The sequence below is a fragment of the Balaenoptera acutorostrata genome, chromosome 10 (genome assembly GCF_949987535.1).
Source record: "Balaenoptera acutorostrata chromosome 10, mBalAcu1.1, whole genome shotgun sequence".
Lineage (NCBI taxonomy): Eukaryota > Metazoa > Chordata > Mammalia > Artiodactyla > Balaenopteridae > Balaenoptera > Balaenoptera acutorostrata.
This window is the reverse complement of record NC_080073.1, coordinates 49,362,851-49,375,787: the sequence shown is the minus strand read 5'-3', so window position 1 is coordinate 49,375,787 and position 12,937 is coordinate 49,362,851. Positions and strand designations below refer to the sequence as shown.

General features: G+C 36.4%; 1 protein-coding gene across 5 annotated transcripts in view; it reads left to right on the top strand.

Moving 5' to 3' along the window:
* GOLGA4 (golgin A4) overlaps window positions 1–12,937 on the top strand; it is a 114,388-nt gene that overhangs the window by 56,448 nt on the left and 45,003 nt on the right. For 4 of the 5 annotated variants that reach the window (XM_007191480.3, XM_007191478.3, XM_007191477.3 and 1 more), the window contains 3 exons: window positions 1,259–1,446; window positions 1,732–1,815; window positions 4,000–4,147. In XM_007191480.3, coding sequence (XP_007191542.2) covers window positions 1,259–1,446; window positions 1,732–1,815; window positions 4,000–4,147 — 420 coding nt within the window. The remainder of the gene's footprint in view (window positions 1–1,258; window positions 1,447–1,731; window positions 1,816–3,999; window positions 4,148–12,937) is intronic. The other variant, XM_007191479.3, reaches the window with a different exon arrangement.

Genomic DNA, 12,937 nt, shown 5'->3' with positions numbered 1-12,937 from the left:
CTGGGAGCTGTACAAAATGAAAGACTTTCACAGGCAGAAGGGAGTGGGACAAGGAAGTTATAGTAGCAAAAAGTGGATTGATTGTGACAAGGTTCCTTTCCTTTAGGGGATGCAGGGGTCTGTCAGGCATGTGACCTCCCTAGTGTTGACCAGGTGATTCCTGATGGACTGGTTTCAGATTCAATTTCTGGGAGAGGCTGAAACTGTCATTAAGTCTCAGTTTGGTGATGTGGGGCTTAGCTTAAGCCTCCATTTTGGACCTGTTTTTAGCAGATGCAAGAGTTTTGATGGTTTCTTGGGCTGTTTGTTTATTGTTTTCCAGGAGAAAGTGAGTAATTGTTTTGACACTTGAAAGTCTGTGAGTAGCACCACATTTTCATTGTAATTGAAATTCATTATATTATACTGTTTTACTGATAGCAGTAGCTAGATTTCATACAAAAAGGTTACGTCTGCTCAAGATTAAGGAATATGCTCTTTGTCACTATTTGTCTCTTTTAGATTTTTAGTATTATTGCTTACGTATTTCTACATTCAAAGATGCCAATATTTGCCCTATTATTTGCTTTGTAATTGTAAAAGAAGGAATAGTTAAATTATGTTTTAAAATCCAATTGTAGCCCTCCCTACTCTTTGAGGCTTTGTGGTACCTATTTAGTAAACTTCCCACTTTTTATTTACTAGCTTTATCACAAAGAGATTTGTGATAAACTTTTGGTCCAGCCAGTGCTGGAGTAAGGTGCTGAGCAGCCATTTATCCGAGCAACCAACCTGTAAGGGCTCCTGAAACACCCCTGGGCTATGTCATAAATGTAAGGGGATGGAGAAAGCTGTACTTGCCAGAACTCCTCTCTGGATGAGATTAGAATGCTTTGGAAGGAATACTTTAGTGATCCTTTGGGGATTGGCGCTAAGACATGGGAGGCACTTGTAAATAGCAAAAGATGGTCATCAAACTGTCTTTGAAGGAGGGTGGATTCAGTTAACGTTAGTTAATTCTTGAGTGTTTTTTGCCATTTGGGTTGGGGTTGAACCACAGAAGAAGAGGTGAATGTACTACACAGCTTCTTCAGCAGCAGATCACACAAATAGTGGCAGAGTAGAGGTTTGGAAGGGCACCCCTCTCTTCTCAATCTGGCTCAGAGTATAGCAGAGTGTTGGAATGAGAATACAGTCCTGTGCACTAACAGAGTAGCTGTTCCCGGGGAGCCCTTAGATTCCTCACTGACTGCCCCTGCTTATGCTGCTTTATTAATAGTGGGAGATGGAGCTTCTGCTAAAACATTGGAAATACTTCAGCAAAGAGTTAAGCGTCAAGAGAATCTACTGCAGCGCTGTAAGGAAACCATTCGGTCGCATAAGGAGCAATGTATGCTGTTAACCAGTGAAAAAGAAGCCCTGCAAGAACAACTAGATGAAAGACTTCAAGAACTAGAAAAGATGAAGGTAAAAGAGAAAATGATTGTGGTTTAACGCAGCCCTGTGCTAGATCCACAGGCCCCAGCGTGGCCTGCACCTCCTCTGGAAAGCCTTCCCCCTTCCTCCGTAGACAGCATGGAAAGGGCTCCTGAGTGCCCTGGGCTTCATAGCATTTACCATCCTTTTGACACATCCTGTGTTCTCTTCTCCTATTAGACTTGTAGGAGTATTCAAATTAGAGAAAATGTTTAGAGTTCTCATATGAGGAGAAGCTTTATTAGAGATGGAAATGAACTTTTAAAATTTTTTTAGGAGCTTCATATGGCTGAGAAGACTAAACTTATCACTCAGTTGCGTGATGCAAAGAACTTAATTGAACAGCTTGAACAAGATAAGGTAAAACAACAAAACTTATGATACTAAAATTTGTCAAGGGGCACCCCAATTCATTTTTGGAAGCAATTGGAAGCATTCAGACTTCTGCTTTCCAAAATTATTACAGCTGCTTCCATGAAAAATCTTTTTGTTTTAATTTCTAGATTTATATAACCATTAGCATTAGTTTTGTATCATGTGAAGCTGAATCTGTGATTTCTTGATCCCAGTCAGCATTTTGATTTATAGATTAGAATACTGTTGCAAAAGAAATTTGTTTACAGAACATAACTACTTTTTAGAGAAAAGTTAAGTATTTACAGTTAAGCCATTGCTAAATGTGAATGATATAAGTATTGTCTTTCAAATATAATGGAAACAGATTAATCTCACAGATAAATTGCCTAAAAAGTAAAGAAGTGGTAATGTATATGTTAGCGTAAACAGAAATTTCTGCAAATAAACTTTAGAATGTATAGGTGAGATTGGCAGTTTAGAGTTGGAACAGAAACTTTAGCTATGAAAGCAAAGACAGCTAAAAAATTCATGGGCAAAACAGTTTTGACCAAAGCCTTTCAGCACTGGGTTCATGGGTCCTTTTTTTAAAAGTAGCTTCCAGTTAGTTCCACACCATCCACCGTGTTCTTTAATATGGTACTTTATAGCTGCAGTATTTTAAGTGACCATGTAATTAAGAACATGTTAGAGCTGTTCTGCTATTGAAATGTATTGGCAGTTTTTTCATCCTATTCATTTTGCTGGATTCTATTCCATAAACTTCATGAAGGCCCTCTTTAAAAAAAAAAAAACAAACAACTTTTTATTATGAAAAACTTAAAACATTTACAAAAGTACAAAGATTAATAAAAGGAATTTCTATGAACCCATCACCCAACTTCAACAGTTAATATCTCCTGGCTAATTTTGTTTCATGTGTACATTCCCAGCCCCCAGTACCCTCATCCCAGGCTTGTTTTAGAGCAAATCTAAGAAATCTTATCATTTCTTCCATAAGTATTTTAATGTATATTTAAAATAAAGGTCTTTTTTTAAATAAAAATATAACCACATTATCATGATCACATCTAAAAATTTAATAGCAATTCCTTTGTACAATCAACTACCTAGACAGTTTCAGATTTTCCCTTTTGTCTCATACATTTCTTTCCCATTTTTATGAATCAGGATCCAAATGAGGTTCTTTCATTACAGTTGGTTGATGTGACTCTTAAGGCTTCTTTTAATCTATAGATTCCACCTCTCTCTCTCTCTCTTTTTTCCATTGTGCTTTGGTTTTTGAAGAAACTGAAGGCCCACGATTTTCTTTTGGAATTTTGTATAATAATGCCCCACTTACCTGGTTTTTAATCTGTTCATTAATATTAGCCATCTGAAAGAGTCATACCCTAAAGCAAGGGTTGACAAACCCTGGAAGTAAGGTAATACTCTGCTTAATATCATAAAATAGCTGTCACAGAGTCTTATGTTTCAAGAGACAAGTTGAACCACCCATTTTTTTGTTAGTTGCAAATGACTGATTTAATATATACTATTTGATTATATTTTCCCCCTAGCGACCTTCATTTCTTGTGTAGATTATCCAGAGAGTGGGAAGACAGTAGCAATTAGCAAATTGGAGGAATGCCTCACTGACAGTAATAAGGAGTGGTGTTGGGACCAGAGACTGTCACAAGAGGAAGGAGAAAAACCAGGTAGCTCTGTACCGCAGTCTTGGTCCATCCAGTGTGGCAGCAATAACCTTATACTCTCAGCAGCCTCTGGGGCTTTCCCCATGTTACAGCGCAGTTCAATAATTGTAGTTCATGACTGGTTCTGAGCCAAGTACTAATGGCTGTATTTTGTTCAATGTAAACTGTTTACTAAGATAGGGAAAATTATAGTACACATTTATAAAGATTATAAAATAAATCTTTTAACTAAAATGTGTTGTTAATATTAAAGTTATTATTAAAATAATTTTTTATATTAAGAATATGCTGATATGCCAGGTAACTGAAGTTATTGTAGTATATAGTGTAGTATATACACAGGACACAGACTTCAGTTTGTGAAATACTAAAATAATTCGTATGTTGTACTTAGTAAGAGACATTATGTTTTCTGCCCTTTAAAGTAAGTTTGATATGTGCTATTGATAATGCAGTTTTGTTACGCAAACGCTTTAGAGTCTGCACTTCTGTTTAGGGGATGGTAATAGCAGAGACAAAACGTCAGATGCATGAAACCCTGGAAATCAAAGAAGAAGAAATTGCCCAACTTCGTAGTCGCATCAAACAGATGACTAGCCAGGGAGAGGAATTACGGGAACAGAAAGAAAAATCTGAAAGAGCTGGTAAGAACTCAGGGGTTACTTGTTTTATGTTAGAAATCAAAAGTCATGTAAAGTGCTTGACCAACCAACATTTAGAAAAATTAGTTAAATGTGGATAAAAATGTTTAACTGTAGAGACTCTTTATAAAGACACTGGGACTGTTCCTCAGAAGAGGCAGGGGTTGGTAAACTATGGCCTATGGGTAAAATGCAGCCCATGCCTGGCCTGTTTATGTAGAGCCCTGCAAAGCCTAAAGTATTTACTATCTGGCCTTTTATAGAAAATGTTTGCTGACCACTGCCATAGACTATCAAAATTCAGGTTTACAACTTTGAGACTCCCCAGGTAGGAACAGCATGGTACATCTTAAATAACTGCTACCTTTTGGATGCTCTAGGGTAAATAAAAAGTATAAGATGTAGTCTGCTTTTTTTTTTTTTTTTTAAATTGGTTTGTTTACTTATAGTTGAGTTTTTTTTTTTAAGTATTTGTTTATTTATTTATCTATGGCTGTGCTGGGTCTTCATTTCTGTGCGAGGGCTTTCTCTAGTTGTGGCAAGCGGGGGCCACTCCTCATTGCGGTGCGCGGGCCTCTCACTATCGCGGCCTCTCTTGTTGCGGAGCACAGGCTCCAGACACGCAGGCTCAGTAATTGTGGCTCACGGGCCCAGCTGCTCCGCGGCACGTGGGATCTTCCCAGACCAGGGCTCGAACCCGTGTCCCCTGCATTGGCAGGCAGATTCTCAACCACTGCGCCACCAGGGAAGCCCTGTAGTCTGCTTTTTAAGAGAATGATGGAATAATTCAGTGTTATACATGACTGCATTATGTTTTGACCCAATAAATGCTAGACTGTAAAGTGTAGAGACCAGTATTCAGCAAGGTATGATACTGAATAATGCTCGGAAAGAAAGTAGAGATGCTAGAAAGAGGAGAGAGCAGGGTGAACTGGTGCCTTCAGGTTAGTGAGGATGTGAGTTGACTTGGGCCTCAGATAATGAATAGAATGGGCCTAAACAGAGAGATGGGGGCAGCACATATTTCAGATTTAAGATCATAAACGGGCCCAGTGACCATAGGGGGTGTGTGTGTCAACTGGAAACCATTCTTGCTGAAGTGGGAAGTGAAGTTGGATTGTGAAGGAACTGACTGTTAAAGTCTGTAAAAGTGAGTAGCTGAGTTTAGACTTTGGTAAACAAGGAAACCAGTAATAGGAAAGCATAATGTGATGGAAGCCAGTGTTGTATGTAGAAAAGAAATGAAGTGGAAAGTCAAACTTAAAGGCAAGGGTAGAAATACAGGCTTTGGGAACTGAGAGCTTTGGCCACCTTGACTAGGATGGTGGGTCTGAGAAGGAGAGGAAGGGTCAAATGTGCAGAATTTGGTATCCAGTTAACTTGGAGGGGCAGAAGAAAAGTAGGAGTCCAAGATGACGCCAGAGTTTTAAGGTTAGGAGACCGAATGAATCAGGTGAAGTCAGAATAGGAAGTCTAAATGGGAACGCTGAGGAATAGAGTGAAATGGTGAGTTTGCTTAGATTCTTTGAATTTGGGCCTATCATGAGGTTTCCAGATGGAATTGACCTGTAGGAATTTGGAAATAAAAAATCGGAACATCTTTTAGGAGTTGTTAGCCTAAGGTTGAAGCCTATGGTTCGATCTGTAGAAGAGGCTGATTTCTCTGAAAGATTGTTTTACTGGTAGTAGAAGCGGTGGTAGCCTTAGCGGCTGCTGCTACTAATAGCCAGCACTTACTTTATGCAAGGCTCTGTCATGAATGCCTTGCTCGTATTCACTTGTGTATGTATTTGTATTTAATCCTCAAAATTTCTATGACTTGGGTATTACTATTATCCTCATTTCACAAATAAGAAAGGAGACAAGAAAACGTAGGAACATAGAAGTTAAGTAACTTGCTTACATTCACCCACAGAGAGTAGATGTATAGTCAGTATTTGAATCCGGGCATTTTGAGTCCAGAGCCTGTGCTCTTAACACAGAGATACTGAGTTTGGCAAAGAGACATAAATGAGAACAAAAAAAGTAACCTGAGAAGTCAGAGGAATTGCGGATACTTATGCTTCTGGGGGAATATAGGAGGCATTTCCAAAAGTGGGGGAGGTAGGATGAAGATTTTTTAAATGTCTTTTAATTTGCATGAGGATTTGATTCCCAGGATGCAGTTTCAGAAATGATTTTAGAAACCAGAGTGTAAGGTTTAAGGAAAGGAATGGGTCTGGATAAGAGAGGCAGTTGGTTGTGCTCATAAATATCTCCTCATCTCCTTATAGTTGTTTTATTTATTTTTAAAAATTTTTTATTTATTTATTTTTAAATTTATTTATTTATTTATTTATTTATTATTTATTTTTGGCTGTGTTGGGTCTTCGCTGCTGCACACGGGCTCTCCCCAGCTGTGGCGAGCAGGGGCCACTCTTCTTTGCAGTGCACGGACCTCTCATTGCGGTGGCTCCTCTTGTTGTGGAGCACGGGCTCTAGAGCACAGGCCCGGCAGCCGTGACGCACAGGCTCCGTTGCTCCACGGCATGTGGGATCCTCCCGGACCAGGGCTCGAACCCGCATCCCCTGCATTGGCAGGCGGACTCTCAACCACTGTGCCACCAGGGAAGCCCTAGTTGTTTTATTGACAAGTGGCTGGGAAATGTAGAAATTTGCTCCCCCAAAGCCTAAGATTTCCCTTCAGAGAGCATTAATAGGTAGAATCTCTCAGATTCTAATCTCTAAAGACTTCACTGAAGCAGCTGCAGACTCGTGAGATGCTGTTAAACAGGTTTGCTTTCCGTGAGCAGAAAACCTAATGCAGAGTCTCAGCTTCTCATGTCAAGCCTTTTCATTTTTAGGACTGCTTTTGTTGACTTTTGTAGCCAGCTGAGAGAAAATAATGCTGGTCAGGGATTACATTTCCTTTTAAAATTGAGGTGCATCTTGTGAGGAGGTAGAAACCCATGAATAACAAGTAAAAAGGGGCACATGATTGATAAAAAAGCAGACAAAATAATACAGTTAATTCATATGTAAGGTAAAAATTTCCCAGGCTGCTGTTCCAGTCAACTCTTTTGTAATACAGTCTTCCTTCTCTTGCTTCTCCAAAACACAGATGTATTTTGTCTTTATTTATTTATTTTTACAATTGAGGTATAGTTGGTGTACAATATTACATAAGTTTCAGGTGTACAACATAGTGATTCACAATTTTTAAAGGTTATACTCCATTTACAGTTATTACAAAACATTGGCTGTATTTCTTGTGCTGTACAATATATCTTTGTACCTTATTTATTTTATGCATGGTAGATTGTACCTCTTATGTATTTTGTCTTTAAATGTGATTTTCATAAAACTATATTTTTGTAATATTTCATAGCCTATAAGTTGAGAAACTTATCTGTTAATAATACTGTCAAAATATTTAAAGTTAATAAATACTTAAAGAGAGAATTAAGATTTACAGTTATTTAATAGATATATTTATTTTGGAAAGTCTTTGGATAGCACAATTATGAGTGCTTTTATAGATATTTTCAAAATTATACTTGTAGTCATAATTATTGAGGTTTATGATAGAAAGTTGTAACAGACTGATTCCATATTGAAGATGTTGCCCTTTAAATCTATAATGAAAGTTAGTTTTGTGCATCAGCTGAATTTCATCTAATGGCTTTAGTTAAGTCTGAACAGAATTGTTCTAATATAATGTGATTCTTAGTTCAAATATAAAATGCATATGCCAATTGACAGAAAAGTCCCAATTTAGTACTAAAAGTAAGAAAAGGTCTTTGTAAAGGAAATAGAGTTTTCATAAATTTTTATAAACATCATTTGGCTCTTGGAGAATTCAATTGCTCTGTTAAATGTTTGTCTTTCTCTTTCTTAGATTTAAAATTCAAAGGCTAAAAAACACATAAGAGCTGGCCATGTGAAGGAAACACTAACATTAAAGTTTGTGGTTGTTAAGGTTTTTAGAAGTAAATGTGTCTACCTAAAATAATTATCAAAGGATCTGAACTCTCCTAATGCATTTTTGATTGTAAAAAATTTAACTCATATATTTAGCAGTTCTTGACATGTGGATATTAGTAGACAAATAGCTACTTTTGGGGGCTCACTTATTCTGGAGATCAAAATGCGGCTCAAATACATTCCTCACTACTTTTCTTAGAAAACAGTCTATTGCACTGCTTCTGATAGTTTTTCTAGACAAACTGTGATGCTTCTCATATGTTGGAGGACAAAGGAAATCTGAGTGTCTCTGATTTTAAAAAGAATAGTACTGTCATAAAATACCAAGACTATGGGAATATGGTAACATGCCTACTTGATGCTGTATCAGCTCGTAGTACTTACTCTACTCTACAGTGGAACTGGTAGGCATGTTTTCTGAAGTACAATACTATAGCACTTTTGTTAAAATTATTTCAGTGAATAAAGAAAACCAAAAATAAATATATTTGTTACAAGCATTTTACTACAACTGTTGATAGTATTCCTTTCTAGGTGTTACTTAAAAACAGATGGTCATATCTTCAAGTAACCAGATTTTAAATTTGGAGAATTCTGGTGATTCAGCTTAAGTATGTGATGGTGTTTTTTTAGGTACTAGGTATTATTACTGATTGTCTAGAATATTACCTCTTCAATGCAGCACCCGTGCAGAATGTTAATGCTGCTAAAGTTCACGCTAGGTCTTGAGTATTCTTTGTGTGCATGTGTGTGTATGTTTTACCTGGGATAGGAGGTAGAGTAGCTGGCTAATCATTAATGTAGTATATTACCCAAAAATTGGAAAATAGAGGAAATGAAAGCACGTTGCTGTTGTTTCAGTACACTTCCATTTAGTCTTTTCTCAATCCTTATTTTATACGATTGTAATCATAATTGTCCATATAATTTTGTATGCTCCTTTTTCTTTATTTAGCATTGTATTAGGAGTAGTTTTACTTGTTGCTAAAGTACTAACATTTTAATGGCTTTGTCAGAATGCATGTACATCATTAACCATCTCCCTATTGATCAGCACCTAGATTATCTTCTACTTTCACTTTTCTGAAGAATACTATAGCAACTTTGTAATACAGCTTATTCCATCCTTGAATTTTTTCTCCGGATAAAGTCTTACCCATAGACTTTTAGTCTTTTTTGTTAATTGCCTTTAAGAGATTTAAATATAGCCATTACAAAAAAGAACCCATATCGTAGTATTAATACCCTGTCCTTAAAATGTTCTTGCCCACAGCTGTGCAAAATGAATAAAATATTCTGCTCGGATTAGGAAAGTTTCCAGAGTGCACTGACTTTTGTAAACCCTGTTTCCCTTTCATGTACCCTGTCTTTGCTGAAGTTCTCTGTTTTATATGATTGGCTGCATTTTAAAATGTAGATTAGCTCACAACATTCTTTGCTTTTTTATTGTCATGTTGTGTTTGTGCAGGAAATAAGTTTCTTTTTCATTTGTATAGTACAGACCTGGTATACCAAAGACATTCAGTGGAACATTTATTTGAAGGACCCTTTAGAATAGAGTTTATTTTTAAATAATGTATAAGATTTATGCATATTTATATAACAAACAAAAATCACATGTGTATTTAAGTGCTTTGTTAGTTGTTGATAATTTATGTAACAGAGTTTTCTTGGAGTCTTAAGTCTCACAAAACATCTTATTTTTGTGCATCCACACATGCCAATAAGTGAATCATGGTGCCTTTCCCAAGCCTTGTATGAACAGGACTGGGGTAAGGGCTGTTTTTTCTTATCATGGGTACTTAGAATAAGCTTTACAAAGAAAATTCCATGTTTCTCAGGCAAAAGAGTATGAATTAAAGTTGAATTTAAGTATGCCATGTTAGGTGAGTAGTATGTACACATTTTGGCACTGAATGAACACCTGTTGGAAAATTTTATTATTTTAAATGGAATTAGATTTTAATTTAATATGGGTTTTTTATTTCATAGTCGTGTATTTGTAGGTGCTTGATACATTTCTACAATAGTAGCTGTACATACATACCTTTAGAAAGTCATTGTCAGCCTGCACTTATTTATGTCCCTGGAAATGTCACTGTTACTGGAAAGCACCAGCAACTAGAGGAACACATTTCTTTGCTACAGAATCATATTTTCCATTTAATTAAATTTACTTAGCTTTAGCCTAATATTTTTCAAGGTCATCCTGATGTTTTCAAAGTATTTGATAGTTAAATTTGCATGGTTAATGTAAGGAGTGCATGAAATTTGGATAGATCTGTAAAAATTTTAAAGGTCAAAGCATAGTTAATCCTTAGAGTGAATCCTGTTATGTATTTTGGGAAGTGGCTTGAAAAGTAGATTTCCATTGCACATGTGATATTTATTAAATTTCTGAAGGCCCCAACTTATTAGTATTGCAATATCTGGTTTATGCCACTGGGTGGTAGCATTATTTTATTTTCATTTATGTAAACTCTAGACCAGTGGTTTTCAAACTTTTTAATCACAGGGATCTCCTTACACTTTTAAAGCTTACTGAGGTTTCCAGAGAGTATTTGTTTGTGTGGGTTATATGGATTGATATTTATTATATTAGAAATTAAAACTAAGAAATTTTTTTAAAGTTCATTTTAAAATAACAATTATAAACCTATTACATATAAGTATTGAATACTTTTATGAAAATTACCCATATTTCCCAAAACACAATTTAGTGTGAAGAATGGCATTATTTTACATTTTTCCTTATCTTATTCTTTGGCTTAATAGAAGATAGCGGGATTTTCATGCCTGTTTCTACATTCAATCTGTTGTGATATATTATCTTGGTTAAAATATATGAAGAACATCTGCCCTGATGCAGATGTGTATCTAGAAACAGGAGGACCTCATAGACCCTCAGAAAGGGTCTCATGACCCTAGGATTTGTGGACCACACTTTGAAAACTGCTGCTCTAGACTTTTGCCTTTATTCACAAGTCACTTGATGATTGGATGGGAATTCTGATAAATCTTTTTGTTGTTTTTTTCTGTTAATTTGCATTTCATTCATTTCATAGTACTAGCTGTGTTTTTTTGGTTTTATATCACATGCATTTTAGCAGCTTTTTTGCTGGGATAAAGAAATAAGCACTGGCTTACTTATTCATTCTTGATGTTATTAATTAGCTTTTTAATCTAGAGGTGGCAGCCTTTCCACATTTCTGCCTCTTTGCTTCTTCCCTGCAGGGGGAGTAGAGTGGGTCTTGTTATTTTTTACAGTAAAGTGTCCCCTGGGACAGTGCAACAAAACAATAATGCTGCCTAGAATCTCAGAATTCCGGCATTTGTTACTTATTATGATTGGTTAGGACGTTGAGGATGAGGAGGGGGAAAGACAGTGAAGTGGCAAAAGCAAATGCCACATTCTTCCTAGCTTAGCCTGATGATTAGTTCTTTTATACACCTCTCCCCCACCTCCCGCCTGCCTTATTACTTCAACTGTCTTTTTGTGAAATATTTTCTTTATATCACCCAATGCCTAACATATGCTTGGCAGATGTCAAACATCTAATAAATATATGATGAATGAATGGTTGGATTATTGAGCTGTAGATTGCCACCCTTTCTCATGTAACTCATATAGTGAGCATTTGTCCATTTTCATAATTCCCATGGATGTGAGTAAACCTCATCTGAAGGGGAAAGTGATGAGCCAGCAATAAAAGGTCTGCCCTGTGTTTTTCTTAACTGATAGAGGACCATTCTTAAGGTACATTCAATTTTTTCTAGAAATATTTTCAAAGTTTTTTTTTTTTTTTTTAAGCAAAAATTGCCTGAGATACATTGAATTTTGCTTTGGAAGAACACAACGTGTTCTTGCAACATTTGGCGGCAGTTCGTGCTTAGCCTTCCTGTTGATGTGTGCTGTGACCATGGTTTCTCTGTGCACTCTTGCATGTTGGCAGAAGACTTGTCAGCTGGGGCTGATGCACGCTTTCTTTCTCCCCACTCACTTATCCTGTGTTGGTAATTGGAAGACAAATTATGTAGACATTCAGAACATACTTCTTTAGTACTCAACATTAAAATCCTAGCATAGTTTTATTTTGGAAAGAGTGGGGAATTCACTTGAGAATATTACAGGCGAAGGACACCACTTTACTATGTCTGGTGGTTGCAAGATCAGAAGGTGAGATGTTTCTGGTTAGTAAGTAAGCTCTCAGTATATCCTCCTTCAACATTGAAATGGGACTCATTGTTGGACGCAGACTTCCTGTAAGGAAGTGGCTTCATTTGTGGTAGAGTGTAGAGGGGGTTTGAAATAAGTTTTCTGTATGTGGATATAGAAATGTGTTTTATTGCCTCTTTAAAATTTTATTTTATTTTGGGGGGACTTAAGATTTTCATAAAGCAAGATGGAGATGGAAAGCAGTGAGTTTTTGTATGTCTGTCAGAGGTATAATAACATGCTGCATTTTGTTGAGAGTTAGAAGCCATCAGTAATTGATTGGTTCAGAAATTCTGGTTTAGTAAGGTATATTATTGCTCAGCTGAGCTTGATCAATGTCAGCATTCTTAGTTTTAAAAAATAATGCAAGTTAAGGATTGTTCCTTAAATCCTGTATATTTAAGTTGATTTATCATCTGAAGGAGAAGTTGGATGACTCAGTTCTTGCATTTGAATGAGGACATCTCAAAGGTGTCTTTTTATGTATAAAATTATATGGTTCTCTGACAAGGTGGCAGAAAGTAGGAAGAAAGGATTAAATTTAGATGAAAAGAACTTTGGAACCAGATCTGTCCTACCTTAATCATTATATCATGGGTAATCAAGTGACTTAG